This window comes from Alosa alosa, chromosome 12 (assembly GCF_017589495.1).
Source record: "Alosa alosa isolate M-15738 ecotype Scorff River chromosome 12, AALO_Geno_1.1, whole genome shotgun sequence".
In the NCBI taxonomy this organism is placed as follows: domain Eukaryota; kingdom Metazoa; phylum Chordata; class Actinopteri; order Clupeiformes; family Clupeidae; genus Alosa; species Alosa alosa.
The window spans coordinates 4,105,833-4,126,948 of NC_063200.1; the positions used below are offsets into that span (position 1 = coordinate 4,105,833).

The 21,116-nt window shown below is 50.9% G+C and overlaps 1 protein-coding gene across 1 annotated transcript in view; it reads right to left on the reverse strand.

Moving 5' to 3' along the window:
- LOC125304786 (WD repeat-containing protein 7) overlaps nucleotides 1-21,116 on the reverse strand; it is a 158,553-nt gene that overhangs the window by 93,140 nt on the left and 44,297 nt on the right. Inside the window, 1 exon segment of the mRNA XM_048259284.1 lies at nucleotides 6,966-7,076. Within this exon segment, the coding sequence (XP_048115241.1) occupies nucleotides 6,966-7,076 (111 nt within the window).

The following is a 21,116-nucleotide window of genomic DNA, read 5'->3' on the forward strand; positions in this document are numbered from 1 at the left end:
GTTTGGGGGGGGGGGGGGTTGAGGGTGACGCAGTCCCCTTACTTGAGGAAGTTCATCCATTTTGGGGAAAATGACTTGAAATGAGCAGGCTGAGGATTCCCCGAGCTGGCCAGATTGGATTAGCGCGAGAGGCTAGCGTTTCACAAAACCCAATCAGCCACTCTTAATGACATCAGAGGTGACGGCAGCTTCACCCCATGACCTTCGACCCCTCCGGACGGACGGGTGCGGACCCTAATGTGACAGCGTAGATCGGCAGGAGGCCACTGGACCCCACTCTGACCCCTAACAGCACAGGGTGAGGACGCACACGTCTGCCTAATGAACTTAAACAGAGGATCAGATTGCAATGGGCCACACGGCTAAGACCTCTAATGCATTCGGCAGTGGAGGGCCTTCTCAATGCTAATCAAGAGATATTGGAAAATGATAGAAATCTTATAGAAAACCTTTTCTTTTTTCTTATTCTATTTTTTATAACATTACCTAAAACACAGTTCAGTTCATTTTCACTTCAACAGCAAAAGTGCAATCCATTCATTTCGAAAGCAACCAGGAATTAAAAAACTAAAAGATACATCTATACACGAGGTGATTGAGACACACGGTGTCACACTGCTGTCTGATTCTCCCGCCTGAGCACTGACAAAATGGCGGCTGGCTGTGCCGGAGGACACGAGAGCACGGCTCTACAGCGGCAGCTCTGCACTGCTGACCCCTCGAGTGCCCACCAGTCAGGGGTCAAGGGGTCACAGGCCCAAACCTGACAGAGGGGTCCCCCTCTGATGCTTAACTCAGCCTCCACGTCAGTTGGATTTAGGCAGCAGGAGCCTGCTTAAAAATGCGTCCCCTTGTCCTCTGGGAATGCCATGCATGAGGACACTGCGTCCACCCTGCAGGACCCCGCGCCGGCCACTGAGCCTGCTCAAAGACATGAAACGGCCGTCACACTGTGAGGCGGTCTAGGTGTGACCTCCCCGCTCCTGTGGAGCTTCATGAAATTAGAGACTTTTCAGAAAGACTTCTTTTGCTAGGGATTCGCTAGATTGTGGAGACGCACCTGGCGCAGATTACTCCAGTTGTTGAGGGGATTTCGCCCGACAATTTTGGGGGCTTTCAGGTGTTTGTTACCACCACAGGGAGGATATTCTGCACTTGAAGAGGCGCTAAGCCCTCCAAGCTCAGGTGCATTTCCTCCACTTGCTCGAGGCCCACTGCGCTAAAGGAATACAGGAGGGGGAAAAACACAAGCCAACGTCTGCAGAGCAGAAATGTCGAAGCTTTCCTTGCCTGTCTGTTTTTTTTGCCCCTCGCTTTTTTTGCTCTTAGCTCCCGTGGAGAGCGGCTTTGTTAGGCTCTGCGTGTAGCGGCGCTAGGCAGGCCCGGCACTTTCCGAGGGGGCTGGAGGACTGTGGGAATGTGAGGGGAAATAAATAAATAAGCCGGGCTTTGGGCGGATTAGAGATAAAAGTGGTGCTGAGATGCCGGGGAGGTGCGGGGAGGTGCGGGGAGAAGGGAGAGCCGGGGCGGCAGCCCGTCGCCGGGAGACAGCCAGTGACCTTTCTCTGCTGGAGCGCTGCCCGCTAACGCACAGCTCTGTGTTGCCGCTAATCCCCCACACCTTCAACAGCTCGCCCCTCTTTTCTTTTCCCCTCGCCCGCTCTCTTCATCTCTCCCTCTCCCTCTCTCTCTCTCTCTCTTCTCTTCTCCCTCCCCCTCTTTTCTCTCCCAAATGTCAGATGGGCGAGAGACAAGCAACACTCGGCGGCAGGAGAGCGTTCAGATGTCTCCTGGAGAGGGGGGGGGGGGGGGGGGGGGCAGACCTCGGACCCACAGACACCTCACTGTCATCTGGAGTGAGCTTGAGTGAGCAGGCCTGACACATGCAATGCAGCATGGCAGTACAAAACTACAATGCAGGAACAAAGACAACTGGCAGCTGCAAACTTTTCCAGCATGAGCTTTTAAAGTTAACAAAGACGTAAGCAGCCGCCTTTCCGCTGAGGGTTTCTTCTGTTCCTTCCTGTCAAAAATGTATTTTCCGTGTTGCAGTGCGCCGTGTTTAATTTCTGCTTCTTTGAGAGGACTGGTATGTCTCCTCTCTTGTTTACCCCACTGTATTCATATCAAGCATAGACTGACCAAATGCGATACAAAATGAGCCGATGTGATATATTCTGCCTTGAGTGCCTTGCTATTGGGTGTGATCACAGTGAAATAGAGAATAAGTGACTCTTGCCTTTGTGTGGACAGACTCTGGAACAGTGCCGGCAACCAGACCACGCACCCATTACATCGCTATGGAAACTAAAGACTAACAGCTATGATCACATAGCAACCTGAGCTTTTGACCTATCCGCATGCATTGGAAATCTGTCATAACACACAATGGCGCGTATTTAATACTGTCACATGTAATGATCATGGTTAACACAGCTCTCGATCGACTCTTTATGAGCACTCGATTGACTTTGTAGCGGTGTGTTTGTGTGTGTGTGTGTGCATGTGTGTGTGTGTGTGTGCGTGTGCATGTGTGCGTGCGCATGTGTGTGTGTGTGTGTGCATGTGCATGCGTGTGTGTGCGCCAAGGTGTGTGTGCACGCAGGTTGCACTATGGGTTGACTTTGTAGCGGTGTGTTTGTGCGTGTGTGTCTGTGTGTGGTGCACTATGGGTGGAAGACAGAAAGATGTGTGTCCCATTCCTCTGAGCTGTAATGAAATGCTCAAAGTTCCTGTGCGCCCCTGAGCTGTAGCTAGCCTGGCCCAGCCCTCACCCTGCTCTCCCCTCCACCAAATTAGTCTCCCGCCTCAATCCACTCTTCTGGAGCCTTCCGCAAGACACTACATCGGTCAGGTTATAACGTGCTCACACACACACACACATCTCTACTGTATACACAACAAACTGCTCTGCTCACCCACACAAACACACACAGGATCTCTTACATGTTACAAATTGCATTGCTCTTACGCACGCACACGCACACACACACGCACACACACACACACACACACACACACACACACACAAAAACAGACACAAACAACAATCAAGGTTAAAGCCAAGGCACTGAGCGGTAAGCAAGACAGCCCTATTTATAGCTGTGGACTGGGGAAAAAATGGCCATGTTGGATTATGAGCGGCTCTTCCCCGTGAGTGGCCCGGGCTATTATCTCCCGCTCGCTTGATGACGGGACGAGCAGCTAATGCTTAGCGGCCTCTTTGTTGGGGAGGCTGAGGGGTCGGTTTCAGCGGGATTAAGAAAAGACACTTAACCACATTAGGTGCCGGAGACAGACTCCACGGAATCGATGAGAGGGAGGGGGTGCCTTTGGAGATGACGACGCATCTCTCCCACTCTCTCTCTCTCCCACTCTCTCTCTCTCCCACTCTCTCTCTCTCCCACTCTCTCTCTCTGCCCATCCTCTTGTTCCTCCCCTCTCCGACCCCCATACCTGCGTGACCTTCTGGCCCTCTCCTTAAAGAGCATTAATACCCCAGGCATCCCCACCCCCAGCCCTATGCGTCATGCAGCACATTAACCACAGACAGCTTTTCCTTCCCAGCTCACACACAGGCACGCACACACACACACACACACGAGGAAGTGTATTGAATTCACTTAAATGTATTGCGCACACAAACTGCACTCTAACAATAACACAACATTCAGATTTAATGTGACCATCTTAAAGACTAATATGCAGCATTTGCACTGCTACTGCAAAAAAAGAGAAAAAACAAATCACTAGTAGGCGGCCAGCAGAAGCAACACTCTGGCACTATCTGCCGCTGTGCTGCACAACACAACATTCACAGCAACAGTCCAGAGCTCTCACACCAGCATCGACACACTCCTCTCCAGGGAACAGGCTATCTGGCTCACACACTCACACTAACAAACACACACAATGTGGAGCCCAAGCCTGGTGCAGAGCCTCGTGAGTAATCACCACGGCGATGCCTCGCCCAGAAAAACCAAATGGTGCTCTCCGGTCAGTCAGCTAGCCGGGGCCCGGCCGCCTGCCGCAGCCAGTCAATAGCCCACGCGCGCCTGACAATTTATCATTTCGCACCGCTCATTTTTCACGTATTGACAATATGTTTTTCCATTTATTTTGGCGGTATTAAATCTGTTAGCCGGGCTAACTAAAACAGAGACAGGTCTCTGGATGTGCATGGGGGTGAGCGCTGCTTCTCGCACCCAATGTTTTTCTGGGCCAACATTTCTGTTTTGGTCTTTATTTAAAGAAAAAAAATTCACACTACGCCAATTCCAATCTGACGGGCCCTAGATTTGGCGGTCCCACGGTGAAGGTCCAAAATTGAAAACCCTGCTCAAGCACATCTATTACACCTCCAGCACTCCAGCTTAAACGCCAACCCTGCTCAAGCACATCTATTACACCTCCAGCGCTCCAGAGACAGAGCTGCAGGCTTGTGCACTGTACTTTGTTCATCCATCTGATGAAGTGCGCTGCCGTCTTGGAGAAAAACAATGAGTGCTTCACCCCTGCCGCAGCGATCTGATGGGCCTGTGTGATGAGCAGCCACAGGGCAGCAGGAGCGGTCAGTGCCAGGGAGCCCGGAGATGGTGGATGGCCACGGAGGTGGCTTTGACATCACTCCTTTCCAAAGTGGCCAAGATACAAAATTTCCCCACGGAACGGCAAAAAAATGTCAGGCGCCAGAGCTGAGAGCGGCTGAGAGAGGGCCTGCGGCTGAGAGGGCTCTGGCTGAGAGAGGGCTCATGCCTGAGAGAGCCTGAGAGAGGGCTCTGCAGAGGGCCCGCGTCAGCCAAGGGCTCTTCACCTGCATTGGGATTCAGGACGAGTGCGTCTCCGCCAGCTCTCACCCGATTGGTTCATTAGGGCCCCTGAGTGGATGTGTTGGCGGGATCAACCCCACTAATCTACTAATGAGGCGAGCCGTCTCCCCGGATGGTGTCGTGATGGTGATACAGAGAAAACTGCCTGGGCAGCATCTTCTGCCACACCCCCCCCCCCCCCCCCCCCCAACACACACACACAGGAAAGCACACCTCAGCTGATGCCAATGATTTTATTGTTATTGCTGGGTTTTAATAGGATTAAATCTCAAATGGAGGCCTGGCTGCCATTGATTGCGGGACAGGGTGTAGTGACGCCATAGGACACTCATGCGCTCACACTCCAATTTGCTAACTAGCAGGACCTTATGAAGTGCCATGAGAGAGAACACCGGAGAGAAGGAGCCAGTCAACACCTGGGATGATTTACAAAGTCCTGGACTCACTGGCCAGTTGATATAGCTCTTCTGAATAGCAAACATAGGTGTATGTGTGTCTATAGTCTACACACACATCTGTGTGTGCGTGTGTGTGTGTGTGTGTGTGTGTGTGTAGCTAGTTCTCTTTTGATCGCTTCGCTCTCGCTCTCTCTCTCATACAAAGATCAGTGGTTTTCTGAGGGCTGTATTGCACAGGTTTGCTTAGTAACACCGGTGTCGACCAGCTAGCAATAAAAGAGAACTATGCGGATTTAAAGATGCCTTCCCCCGCACGCATACACACACACACACACACAAATATACACACACACACACACACACACATGCGCGCGCACCGCTGTAAATGTCCTGTATTTGTCTGGCGTGGCTGACAGTGAGACCCTTTAGAGTGGGCTTGGTATCAATCACAGCTCAAGGTGACACATAGCTCTGCAGTGTTTTCACCAGCGAGAGACTGACTTCTCACCTTAACACACTCCTCTTCTCTTCTCGCCTCCCCTCTCTCTCTCCCTTTCTCCCTGTCGCCCTGTCTATCTCTCACACCCCGCTCTCTTTTCACCCTCTGTCACACACACACACACACACTTGCTGCCACAGTAATGAGTGATGGTTGTGCTCCTGACATCAGGCAGCACTGCAGGCTATCACAGCAGCACCTTGGAGGAGGAGAGTGTCATTACTTTCACAATAATAACAGCACGCTGGCCTGTCAGCGAGGGGAGACGCACAAGTAGTACTTACCTTAGACCTCTCTCTCACACACACACCGTGTACACACACACACGTGTACACACACACACACACACACACACACACACACACACACACACACGTGTACACACACACACACACACTATCCATCTCAATAGCCACTCCCTTTCTTATCTTTCCCTCCTACACACCTGAGAGCAGCTTGTTGGAGAGAGGGATGCTTATTCGCCGCATCTCTTTAAATACATTCGGACTTATTAGTTAAGGTCAAACGGATAGCTGTCATTCTGGGTACCAATGTGTGTGCGCTGCCTGGGATCATGGACCTGAGCTGGCAGCTCGCTGGCACATAACTGGCAGCTCACATGCTTGACTCCAGAATCCGTTTCAAACTCAAGTGGACTCTCTCCCCCGTCACTCTCCTCTAAATCACTATCTACCTGTCCTGTCCTGAAAGAGCGCCAATATCTGGAGCCTCCTGCTTTTGGGGGGGATTTGAGAGTGTCTGAGGTCAGTCATGTCTGCGCTACACACACCACCCTTTATGCTCACGGCCGTACAACTCAAACTACTGCATGCATTTTAGGTGACGAGGGCTCTGTAGGGGACAGAAAGGGTCATTTGCACACATGCACACACACACACACACACACACACACACACACACACACACACACACACACCACCACTTATCTCTGATGTTTGGACAATGTGGATCCTCCTAGGAGAGCATCAGAGTCCCCCTCCTCTGACCCCCCGTCTGGTCTCCACGCACTGCTATTTACAGTGCTTGACCGAGTGGGTCATCTACATTTCAGTGGCATCTATGGCCAGTCAAATACTCAGCGGTCAGTTTGTGCTGCATCCACCTGACCATACACAGTCAATAAAGAATCATGTCCACTCTGTGTGTGTGTGTGTGTGTGTGTGTGTGTGTGTGTGTGTGTGTGTGTGGGGGGGAGGCAGAAACATGCATTGTCCTTACCTGCAGTGATATCATCGTCTGTCACATCTATTTCCTCTTCCTGGACTTTGACTTCCACTGGCTGCGGCTCAGGGGGTGGCGGGATTGGCTGGGGCGCCTCAGTTGCCGTGGCTACAGGGAGAAACAAGACACATACACATGCGTAGGTTAGCCAAAGGTTATTCCCAGCCTTCATTCTTCTGCGGCGTGTTAACTCATTACGCTGAGGTAGTGGAGACAACTAATTCAGGAAGGATATAGTCCCCCCACACACACACACACACACACACACACACAGTTAATGTCCCTAATTTTTCCTTGTTTCCTCCTGCCCTTGTTAAGTAGCTCATCAGGGCTCATGGGGCATCATTGGTGGCTTTATTAGCCTGTAACCCTTCTGCGATTACACCTATTTTTATTCGCCAGGCTAATTTAGCCCTTATCCAGGAATTACCAATTAAAATAAGCTTTTCATTAGAGCCAGCCAAATGAATCAATGCTGCTTAAAGGTGAGAATGAGCTAATCTCTGCCGAGTGCTAATTAATGAAGGAGGCCTCCTCAGTGAGGAGACAGGGACAGTTAGAGTGGAGCGGGGCGGGGTGTGGTGTGGCCTAGACTACCGTCACGCTATACACACACAGTAGCCTGGAACACAACGCACGGACACACAGGCGCACACAAAAGAAATAAACATCTTGTTTTTGCACTTTTGCTGTTGCCATATTGACGAGGCTTTTGCGCGGCTGGCATTTGATGAAGAGCGCGGGTGTGTGGGAGGAGGATGGGATTGATTAGTGCCCGCCTGGCCACCAACACGATGCTTTATGTTTCAATTAACCTCCGCCATAGAGCAGTCACATGCTTAAAGAGAACGCAGCGCTCTCTAGGCTCCACCATCTTTTACACATGCGGAGACAGGACCTTGAGACGGTTGAACAGAAGACTGTGCTGTATGTGTGTGTGTGTGTGCATATGTGTGTGTGTGTGCATATGTATATGTGTATATGTGTGTGTGTGTGTGTGTGTGTGTGTGTGTGTGTGTGTGTGTGTGTGTGTGTGTGTTTAAGCAATGCATGTGTATGCGTGCGTGTGCGTGTGTGCAGGCAGTATATGTGTGTGTGGTGTGTGTGTGTGTATATGTGTGTGTGTGTGTGTGTGTGTGTGTGTGTGTGTGTGTGCGTGTGTGTGCGTGCGTGTCTGCGCGTGTGCGTGTGTGTAGTGAATATAAAGGGAATGAAAGGGAAGACTGTTGCCCTGTCTCAGGTTGATAAGGTTCCATCTTACTTTACTTCCTATTGCTTAACTACATGAGCTAAAGATTGGACAGATGATGACCCTCGTGGGTGGGTGGGTGTTATGATATAATGCCAATCCTGGTGACAATCGAAATGCCTAAATATTTCCTGAGGCCAACCCGAAACAGCAGTGGTCAGTGTGTTTGTGTGATAACAGGACCGCTGAGGTGATTCCAGCTTCCGTGAGCAGGTGCCATTCATAAAGGTCACCCCAGGATCCCACAGAGCAGGCGTGATTAGAATTCCTGTGAATTTTGGGTGATGGGAACGCGGTCACCCAAGCGTATAAATTAGAGAGAGTTACACACACACACACACACACACACACACACTCATGCACACACACACACAGAAACACACTCATGCAGACACACACACACACCACACAAAGCATACACACATAGATCAGGGGAGCCCCATAAGTCAGCCCCCCATGGCCATTGCCTGAATAGAGGAGGGCCTCCTGCAAGGTCAAACGGACCATGTCAGCCATGACACACTGCTTCTCCCCAGACTTGTTAACCCCCAGGCCCGGAGAGCAGCGCCTCGCCCCTCCTCCCTCTCCCTCTCTCTCTCTCTCTCTATTTATCCTTCTCTCTGTGCCTCTCTGCGATACGTTGTTAAAATTCAGCGCGGCAGCAGCAGCAGCAGAGGAGAGGAGAGGAGAGGAGAGGGAGCCGTGTCTGACATCTCCTTAACGAGTCGGCCGGCGCTGGTCCATGCTGTGTCCAGATGTGGGGCGGGCAGCGGTGCTCAGAGCTCCAAGGACGCGCTCAAATATTTATTATTCCGCTTCTGTTGCGCCGCCTCGGATCGCTTTCGCTTAGGGGCAGAAAAGAGCCCAGAACGTTGCTGAAGGAAAGGGTTTGAAAGTGCAGCCTGACAAGTGAGTTCTCTGCCCTCCAGATTCAACTGCACTTGTTACCACTCGCAAACCAAACTGCATTTGATTGGTGCTACTCAACCTTCATGTTGTAAACCCCTGATACAAATTACACAAACGACACTAACATCATTCAAAGTATCACTAATTGCCTCCTCAAACAGTGGGCAGATGTCAAAGAAGAAGTACTGTCCTGCTGCAAGAGAGGGACACTGATGCTGTGAAGCTCTATATTGCTATATCAGTAACTCAGAAATGACCATCGAGTGTTTCAAAGTTATAGCCCCACTGCAGCAATATTATTAGTTATTGTTGACACACTGCATTCAATGTCCTCTGAAGATTGCTTCAGCCAGAGGGGATGGAGTGAGAAGAGGTTGACAGGTGTAGTTAAACCTTTTGTCTGTCGCTAGGCAGTGATGGTCAGTGCGGCCATTCACTGGCCAGTGTTATTTAAGAGTGCAGGCTGGTCTTCAAAGTGTTCCTTCATCAGCTCTGGAGCTTCCCCGTCAATCAGGCCTGACCCCATGGGTAGGGGGTGGGGCAGGGCAAGATTACAGAACCCCCAACCCACCTCCTCTGCATCCTCACCCTTCATACCCTCCCTGGACCATGGCCTGCAGCAGATTTTAATCACCTGGTCATCCAAGCATCCATCCATCCATCCTCATGGCCTCCCATCCAGAGGCCATCCTGACCCCTTGGGCCAGCTGGGACCCTGTCCTCCCAAGCTGCACACCCCTGGAGAGGCCAATCACTGACCTGGGCCCCTGTCCTCCCAAGCTGCACACCCCTGGAGAGGCCAATCACTGACCTGGGCCCCTGTCCTCCCAAGCTGCACACCCCTGGAGAGGCCAATCACTGACCAGGGCCCCTGTCCTCCCAAACTACACACCCCTGGAGAGGCCAATCACTGACCAGGGCCCCTGTCCTCCCAAGCTGCACACCCCTGGAGAGGCCAATCACTGACCAGGGCCCCTGTCCTCCCAAGCTGCACACCCCTGGGAGGGCCAATCACTGACCTGGGCCCCTGTCCTCCCAAGCTGCACACCCCTGGAGAGGCCAATCACTGACCAGGGCCCCTGTCCTCCCAAACTACACATCCCAGGAGAGGCCAATCACTGACCAGGGCCCCTGTCCTCCCAAACTACACACCCCTGGAGAGGCCAATCACTGACCAGGGCCCCTGTCCTCCCAAACTACACACCCCGGGAGAGGCCAATCACTGACCAGGGCCCCTGTCCTCCCAAACTACACACCCCGGGAGAGGCCAATCACTGACCAGGGCCCCTGTCCTCCCAAGCTACACACCCCGGGAGAGGCCAATCACTGACCAGGGCAGTGGAGGGAGCACTGGAGGGGCAACAGCAGCCTTCAGCCCCAAACACACAAAACCAACTCCTATCCTCAGAACAGTCGGAACACTCAGAAGTCTCAAGCACTCACACACACACACTCTCTCTCATTCACACACACCAACACTCTCTCTCTCTCTCTCACACTCACACACACACACACACACACACACACCAATACACTCTCTCATACACACACACACACACACTCACCAATACACTCTCTCATACATACACACAAATACCACTCTCTCACACACACACACACACACACACACGGGACAACCACACAACCATAAACACATACATCTTCACAACATTTACAATCATGCCCCAAGAGTCACGCAAAGGCAAACCCAACAAGCAACCCAAACTCAAACTTCCCACCGGACATCCTGACAGGGTCGCACCTAGCGAGCCAGCCGTAGTGAAGCCCAGTGAGGGTTTCATGAGGTCACAGGCCAGCGCAGAACTGGCCAGTACTGGGGACAGTAAGTAGAAAGCAGCTCACAGCAGTCAGCTATACTTCATGGTTCTGCTCGACTGCACTGCTACTCAACTATTGGCAGACACACACAAACAAACACTCACACACACACACACATACACAAACAAACACTCACACACACACAGACACAAACACTCAGACACACACAAACAAACACTCACACACACACAAACAAACACTCACACACACACACACACAAACAAACACTCACACACACACAGACACAAACACTCACACACAAACTCACAGTCTCCTCACTGATTTACTGATAAGACACCAAGGAAAGCCAGTGGCATGAGGAGTGAGGGTGGAAAGCCAGTGGCATGAGGAGTGAGGGTGGAAACCACTGAAAAACAAAGATGCAAAAACGAAAGATAGACTAGATGTACCGCAAAGCGGTACAAAATATGACCGCCGCCCAGTCCAGCACATTTTTTCCACAAAAATAAATCACGCTGAAAGGCATATATGATTCTAACTATCTCACCGAATTGCATTATGCACACTCAGTTCTCACTGGTATCTGCTAGACAACACATGATTAGTTCATAGATTTCACATGTAAAATTAATTTTATACAACCCCACCCCCATCTTGCCTGTTCATAATTCTGAGAAATTCTTGAATTGTGTGCATGTGTGCATGTACATGTTTATGTTTATGTGTGGGTGTGTGTGTGTGTGTGTGTGTGCCTTGTGTGTTTGTTTGTGCATGTGTTTGAGCATGCATGCACATATGTCTACTGTGTGAGTATGTGTCATACCGTGATGATTACTGTGAATGTATGTGTGTGCGTGTGTATCTGTTCATGCACATGTGTGCACATGGAATGGGTTAACATGACCCCTGGAGGCAAACATACGGAAAAAAAATTGGTCATCCTAGGCCCTACGGTTCTCCAAGTGCCCACCAAGTTTCGTGGTACCCGGTCTTTCAGTGTCCCGAACTCCTTGTTGGTGTACGGTCACTAAATGTACACATAAATTATTTTATTGTAAGGCACCCCATGAACTAAAGTTCACAAAACGTGGCATGCATTTGGAGGGTGTCATAATGATCCTACACTTTCAATTCGCGGCAGTTTTGACCATGTCAGCCAGAGATATTGTGATGAAAACACCTCATTTTTTGCTTTTTAATTTTAACTAGGTGGCTTATACATGAAATAAGTGGTAATGGGATGGGTTGCCCCAAGACCAACATACAAAAAAAAAAAGGTGGACCTCCTAGGCCCCACGGTTCTCGAGATATTCACAGAAAAACTGTCTCCGCCACCTACAGGCCAGTTGGTATAGTAACATAAATTAATTTATTGTGTGGCCCCCATGAACGGAATTCCACCTAAACTTGGCATGGCATTCAGAGGGTGTCATAATGATCCTACAGTTCCAATTTTGCAGTTTTGACTATGTTAGGTCACAGAAAACCTGTGACATAACACCTCATTTTTACTTTTGTGTTTAACTAGGTGGCTTATACATGAAATGAGTGGTTATGGCATGGGCTGACATGGCCCCTTGAGATCAACATACAAAAAAAAATGGTCCTCCTAAACCCTACGGCTGAGATATTCATTAGAAAACTGTGTTCGTAGTAACATAGCCCCCCCCCATGAACGGAATTCCACGAAACTTTGGCGTGCATTCGGGTGTCAGTCCAGCAGTTTTGACTATGTTAGGTCACAGAAACTCGCGACATAACACCCATTTTACTTTTTTGTGTTTAACAGGTGCCCATGAAAATGAGTGGTTATGGAAATGGGCTAACATGGCCCCCTTGAGATCAACATACAAAAAAAAATGGTCCTCCTAAACCCCACGGTTTCTCGAGATATTCACAGAAAATGTGTCTGCCCTAACTCGGGGTCCAGTCCAGCGGGTGGCTACAGATCAAACTAAAAAACGATGGTTCCATGCTATCCATGTGGGGTTACATGCCCACCAAGTTTCTGGTGGTACCCGTCTTTCAGTGTCCCGGGAATCCTTGACGGAAATTTGACATAAAAAAATCTGACTAAATCTATATGACCGCCATGCTGCACGGGCGCTAAGGCCATAACAAAGAAAAAGAAAAGGACACAAAGACAGGAAGAAGACTTCTAGAGGAAGGATAACATGAAGAAAAAAGAAAAGGACAATAAAGACAGGAAGAAGACTGATAAGAAAGAAAGCTGGAGAGAGGGAACAAAAAGAAAGGATGACAGAGGGAGAGACACTTAAGGCCCACAGAGAGGGAGAGAGAGAGGGAGAGAGAGAAGGGAGAAGAGAGGAAGAGAGAGAGAGAAAGAAGAGAGAAAGAGAGAGGAAGAAAGAGAGAGGGAAGAGAGAGAGAAAGAGAGAGGAAGAAAGGATGAGGAGAGGAGGAAGAGAGAGGAAGAGAGAGAGGAAGAAGGAAGAGAGAGAGAAGAGAGAGAGAAAGAGAAGAGGAAGAGGAAGAAAGAGGAAAGAGAGGAAGAGAGAAAAAAGGAAAGAGAAGAAAAGAGAGGAAGAGAAAGAGAGGAAGAGAGAGAGAAAAGAGAGGAGGAAGAAAGAGAGAGAGGAAGGAAGAAAGGAGAAGAGGGAAGAAAGAGAGGAAGAAAGAGAGAAAGAGAGAGAGGAAGAAAGAGAGGAAGAGAGAGAGGAAGAAGAGAGAGAGGAAGAAAGAGAGGAAGAAAGAGAGGAAGAGAGAAAGAGAGAGAAGAGAGAGAAGGAAGAGAGAGGATGAGTGAGAGGAAGAGAGAGGAAGAGAGAGAGGATGAGTGAGAGGAAGAAAGGGCCTAAGAGATGGAGAGACAGCTTGAGAGATTATTTGGTGGATAGAAAGAAAGTGTGAAAAAGCACACGAGAGAGACAGGGAGATGGAGAAAGAGAGAGAGGGGGAGAGAGGGAGAGGGAGAGAGAGGGAGAGAGAGGGGGAGAGATGGAGTGCTTATGGTGAGCGTCTCACTCGGCTGCGGTGCCTGTGGGGCTTTGTTGGTAGCCAGCGGGGGGAACGCTCCAATCCCCCGGCCTTTCAGTAGCGCCACGCGGGGTCAGGTGGCCACCAGCCAATCATCTGCGAGCAGGAGGGCTGAGGGGAGGGGCCGGGGGCCAGGGGCACGCCAGCGGGGTCCGGCGCTGCAGGAAGTGCGCTTCAGTCCGGATCATCTCCAGATGCGGAGCGCTCAAGCAAGACCGCACTGCCAGAGGCCACCAGCACCATTAGCACACACAAAGGAGCCCGGCCAGACTTAGCACCGCAGAGGAGATGATGTACCTGCTGCAGTCTCCATTCAACAACCCCCCCCCCCACCCCCACCATCCCTCAACCACGTGTTCTTCGCAGAGCACAGGCACACACACGTTTTACACCCATGAGTCATGGCCAAGAGATGGCCCCACAGAATCCTACAGCTACTCTGTGCTTACTTACACCCACACAGATCAGTTTAGAGACACTACAGATCCTTAACAGGCTTCAATGAGGATTGTAAATGCAGAGGTGTCAACTGCACTGAAACTCCAATTTCACCAGCTATAATAAAATAGGGTGGAATTGAAGTACAGTGTATATGACCTTGAAAATGGTCAAGGTGATTAAACATGGATATCCAGGTGACTCGAGGTTAATTCTTCCTTGACAAAATGTCTTCCAGAGGAACAGTAATTAAGTTTAGTGCGGGGCAGAGGCAGACAGAGTAATTAACCCTTAAAGGTGTAGGTTTTTGAACATTATAAGTTCCGCAACAATTGAAGGTTCTAAAATTCTATATTGAATTCAATGAACCCAGATATTCTTTAGAACGTATCATTTCCCAACATTCCCGTCACACCGGTGTGACGGTACTCCTTTAAGGGTTAATATGGGAGCTTCATAAGAACTCCTGCTGGCTGTGAGAGCTCTCCCCTGCGCCCCTGACGTCCGGTCACTGCACCTCTCCTGCCCATGCGTCACATATAGATCTGTCCTCCTTCCTGCATCTGCAGCTTCATCTCTCAAACACAATATCACCACAATCATTTTTTACTCACTTTCCATTACCCCCCCCCCCCAGCCAGGGAGGGGGGGAGGGGCACAAATGACCATCCCCAGTCAGCATTTATTGGTGAAGTGGGGTGTGTGTGTGTGTGTGTGTGTGTGTGTGTGTGTGGGGTTTGTTTACTCAAACCAAGTTTGTGCTTTGTCTCCGCCGTCTGCAGGCAATAAACTCTTTTCACACGTCTCACGGGAGGGGAGGAGGAGGAGAGAAGGAGAGAGAGAAAGAGCGAGAGAGGAGTGTCACATGGGAGAGGAGAAGAGAAAGAGAAATCATTTGAGCCATCTCCGAGTGGTGATGAGAGACGGCCTGGTGGGAAAGGCTCTGCAGCAGGACTGGACGGGGAGTCCACCTGGAGACGGACGCTCTACAGCTGGCTTAGGAAAACACCAGCCTGCAGCGAAACGCTCTACATACAGTAGGCACACGCACACACGCACACGCACACACACACGCGCACACGCACACACACACACACACACACACACACACACACACACACACACGCACACACTCACAGGAACAGCTCTGGCACTTGCAGCACCTCTATGTACAGATCTCTCTTTAAACCTCAATTAATCTTCAGCCTCTCTTTCTTCTCACTCTTTCCTTCTCACACACACACAGAGTCCAATCTGTATTTTCCCCCCATCCTCACACTCAAAAGCGCACAGGCATACACATACACAATCCCTCACATTCCCCTCTCCAATGCACAAGCACACAGACACACATACTTTCTTGTGTCTCCTTCTGCCCCCCCCTACCCCCCACTCACAAACACACACATAAACACACAAACACCACAAGACATATTACACACACACACACACACACACACACGCACGCACGCACACACGCACACACCCCTTCCCTTGCTCTCTCTCCCTCCCTCCCTCCCTCTTCTCTCCTCCCTCCCTCTCTTTCTCTCCCTATGATAGACAGACTGCCTGCCTCCCATTAATTCCCCTCTCACCATGCTTATCGATCCACGGCCTGCTCCCCAATTGCATTACACACACAGGCTGTCTGCTTTCTCACACCCCCAACAACACACACAGGCACACAATAAAACGAAAATAAAAAGAGAAGGAGAGGCCAGGGGAGGAGGAGGGAGGAGGGAGACGCAGGGAGGAGAGAAGAGAGGGAAAAAAGAAGGAAAAAAGAGAAGGAAGAAAGAGGAGGATGAAGAGGAAGAAATAAAGAAACATATTCTATCTGAGCAGGTAAATCTGTGCTGGAGGCTGGTGTGTGGGGGTTGTTCAAAGATGTGTTTACATGTTTAAGGCTTTCTGTCTGTTTCTTGACCTGTTTTTTTTCTCTCTTTCTTTGGCAACTACCCACTTGGTCTCTGTTTTCCTCAGTCTTTCCCTCGGTCACTTAGTCTCTCACTGTCTCTTTCTCTCTTCAACTGACCGATCCTTTCATCACCATCTCCGCTCCGTGCTGTCCAACAGCGCTTTGCCTTAATGCTGTTTTTCAGGAAGCCGTAGTGCCTACGCAGAGTGCTGGGCAGCGTGCCGACGCTACGCGCGCATTTACACGATGACACGCTTCACACTTACCGGTCTGAAAGCATCCTGGAGCATCACACTGCAGCGGCCAGCGCCCAGCCTCCCCCGCAGGCTAGAGGCACACACACACACGCACACACACAGCGCCCAGCCTCCCCCGCAGGCTAGCGGCGCACACACACACACACACACACACACACACACACACACACACACACACACACACACACACACACACACACACACACACACACACACACACACACACACGACGCACACACGCACACACACAGCCCAGCCTCCCCCGCAGGCTATCGGCCAATACTCAGCCACGGAGCCTTCAGAGCGGCTTGGACTCCAACACGGAAGTACACAAGTGCTTTCACACCAGGAGTGTGTAGACTTGCATGCACGCACACGCCGGCGCACACACACACACACACACACACACACACACACAAATGCAGAAGCGAGTGTGAGGAGAGAGGCCAGCCTCTACACGGAGATTAGCCACTTGGTCCAAGCGCCACAAGAGAAGACTGGAGGAGAGAGAGAGAGAGAGAGAGAGAGAGGGAGAGAGAAGGAGGGAGTGATGGAGATGGAGGAATGAAACGGAAATAAAAGAGTGTCCACTGCGCTGGGCTGGACTGGGCTGGGCTGGACTGGCGTTGGGGGCTGTGGGGGTGTTCATGAAGGCTCGGCTGAAAGGAGCCACTGGCTCACGCAAGGCGTGCCAAGACCTCCCATCACCTCCCAGCACTGGCCACTCTCATGGCTTGGACACACACCGACACACGCGGTTACATGTGCATACAGTATGCGGGCGCACACACACGCACACACACGACACACATGCACACACACACACACATGCACGCACAAATAGGAACAGGCTGTGCACTAATTCCTGTTGAGCTGCCCAAACGCCTGGACACTGACCCGTCCTGCCAAGAACACAGTGAACCGTGTGCCGCGGCGGTCCTGTCTCCTCTCCCAAGGACAAGGCTGTATCAGTGACCGCCACAAGACTTAAATCTAGAGCTGATGTGGCAAGGGTCCCCAGCCTCCCCTCCCCCCCCCTCCCCTCTGCAGGTGTGAGGAGTGCGTACCTGTGCACCGCAGCCTCAGAATGGGCCACGGCGTGTGGCGGAGGGGGGGGGGGGCACTGGGCTGCGTGTCTCCTAGCAGGGGTCGCAGGTGTGTGTGGCACCGGGCGCCGCTGACCTTTCTGCTGTAATGGGTATGCTGCGGAGTGCCCGGCCTCCACTTCACACACACACACACACCTTCTCTTCAGACCATAACAATTCAAAATAACACACAAAACACACACACACACACACACACACACACACACACAAACACACACACACACACACACACACACACAAACACACACACACACACACAAACACACACACAAACACACACACAAACACACACTCCTCCCTGATAGCAGCCTAATACCTTCTGTTTCAACTCCTAATGCATGTTTGAGGTGGCTGAAGAAGGCTTTCTCCGCAGTCAAATAATCCCTGTGTTTCCATTAAGTCCAGCAGTATATAGGCAATATAATACCCATACAGCTGGATCTAGATCATTCTTCTTTGGAAATCAGATTATTTTCTAGCGGCTCAAATAATGTGCTGTATGAGGTGGCTATGTGATGTGATGTAACTTTTAGAAGCGTATCCAGAAAGGGAAGAAAACAATCACATCCATGTTTTGGGGGGGCATGCCTGAGGCAGCAGGTGGATTCACTTCCTGGTGAGGCATGTAAACAAATAAATAATAATTATTGATCCAGCGGGGAGGGGCGTGCGCCAGACGACCAGGGTCACCACCAGTGTGTGTGTGTGTGTGCGTGTGGAGCACTTGTATGCGTGTGTGTGTGTGTGTGTGTAAACGTACGTGTGTACGTATGTGTACGTGTGTGTGTGTATGTGTGTGTGTGTGTGTGTGCGCGCATGCAGGTGCGCCGCGTGTGTGTGTGTGTGTGTGGGGATCCATCAGGTGACCATCAGGTGCTTGCAGGAGCCTGGAGCATGACAAGGTGCCTGTGAAATCTAGAAGCACTGGTCCAGAAACGATCCCATTAGTTAGCCCCGGCGCACATGAATGGTATGGGCGGCTGCCCGTGGTGTGTGCATGTGCGTGTGTGTGTGTGTGTGTGTGTGTGTGTGTGTGTGCAACGCGGTAGATTTTACACAATTTCATAACAACAGCAGGGTGAAAGTATTATAAAGAAATTGAAGATAAGACGTTTAATTCTTCATCATTTTGTTATGAGTATTATTAAGAAGTCAAAAAACCTCCCCTTCAGATAGTAAAGCGCCGCAGCACCACAAACATCCCCGGAGCCGATGCCATGGGCATGTTTTAAACACCCAAAACGGCCCGCGGACAGCAAACAGACAGAAGAGCAGCAGCAGAGAGAGGAGGAGGAGGAGGAAAAGGAGGAGGAGGAGGAGTCAGGAGAGATAGATGGGAAGATTGGCCAGGAGAGAGAGGGAGAGGATGGAGGGACACAATAGAGGAGAGAGGAGAGGAGAGGATGGAGGGACACAATACAGGAGAGAGAGGAGGACAGGATGGAGGGACACAATAGAGGAGAGAGAGGATGGAGGGACACAATACAGGAGAGAGAGGGAGAGGATGGAGGGACACAATACAGGAGAGAGAGGAGAGGATGGAGGGACACAATAGAGGAAGAGAGAGGAGGATGGAGGGACACAATAGAGGAGAGGAGGAGAGGATGGAGGGACACAAGAGAGGAGAGAGGACAGAGAGGGAGATGAGGAGACAGGAGCACTGCAGAAGCAAACAAAGAGATGGGATTTCGTGACCCTGCAACCCTGCAACCCCGCTGAGGTCAACTTCCCCCCTCCCCCCACGAGTGCTACCACGGTAACACAACACTGACCAGCGCCAGTTGCCATGGCAGCCGCTCCCCAGAGTCCCCGGCTGCCTCTCCCGCCAGTGTCAGAGAGGCTCCATCGCCCGCCTGAAACTGACAGTGCACAACACCAGTTCCAGGAAGACTGGCCAGCAATCGCTCTCTCACACATACATACACACACACACACACACACACACACACACACACAGTTCTGTGGTACAAAGACTCTCACACACATTCTTTCCCGCAAAAGAACAGAGACAGAGTAAACCCTGTACGGATGGAGCCTTCTTGAAAGGTCCTTCTGAAACATTCCAGTCTTGTCTTTATGTTAACACACACACACACACACACACACACACACACACACACACACACAGGGCCTCAGAAGGAGGCTGCAGCTCCTTGCCCAGTCTCAGGGGGATCCCTGGTCCTGCATGAATAATTCAGGCCTCACTCCAGATAAAAGCCCAAGCCAAACTTCCACTTCTCCACCTCTCCTCTCCTCTATTTTTGGCGCCCACCCCACACGGAAGGCACTGGAAGGCCGGCTGGGCCGGCCGGCGGGGGATAAGTGGCGCTGAGCAGGAAGACGGTGAGACTCACCTCACCCCCCGCGGAACAGAGGTTTCTGGGAAAGAGGAACCTGCTCTCCTCGGTTCCCAACAATCTATCTATAGATGGAAACACACACACACACACACACACACACACACACACGCATACACACACACACACGCACACACACACACACACACACACACACACACATTACACACACACACACACACACACACACGCACGCACGCACACACACACACACACACACACCATCTACAGACAGCTCCAAAGGATGCAATATCTCCACCTTTCATATCATGATATCTCTGGGGTCTGTCTATCTGACAGGTAAATAAAATCCTGCTGAGCAACAATGCCATACATGTCTCAGTCTCCCTCTGTGTGTGTGTGTGTGTGTGTGTGTGTTGGCATGACTGCTGATTGCTGGGGCTTAATTAGTTTAGTCAGTAAATAAAGCTGTGGCCGGTGGGCCACTGGGCTGGCTGGAGCTAATTGGTTAATGCTCCAAGAGTGGCACCCAGACACACGCACACACACACACAGGCACACACACGCACACACACACACACACACACACACACAGGCCCCACACATGGCAGCATTTCCCTCCTCTCTATCTGACTCTCCATCTCTCCATCTCTCCGTCTGCACACACCCCAGAGAGCGCTCCCTCCTTCACTCTGCTGCCCCCCCCACCCCCCTCACTGTGCTTTATTACAAATATTACACAGCAGTGAAAAAGCCCCCCAACTTTATGGATGTCTGAGGTCACAGACAGTCACTCGGTCAGTGTGTGTGTGTGTGTGTGTGTGTGTGTGGACCAAGCAGACAGACAGCAGACAGAGGTGGATGACATCATATGAACTTTATGTCCACTATGAGTTCTGCATGCTAAAAATCAGTGACAGACCCTGTGTGTCTGTGTCTGTGTCTGTGTCTGTGTCTGTGTCTGTGTCTGTGTCTGTGTCTGTGTCTGTGTCTGTGTCTGTGTCTGTGTCTGTGTCTGTGTCTGTGTCTGTGTCTGTGTCTGTGTCTGTGTCTGTGTCTGTGGTCCATATTTCCATGCTTCATGTGACTGGCTTGACCATGGAAAACTCTGTGAGCTCTGTCCATTAGACTAACACAGTTGTGCTCTACACAC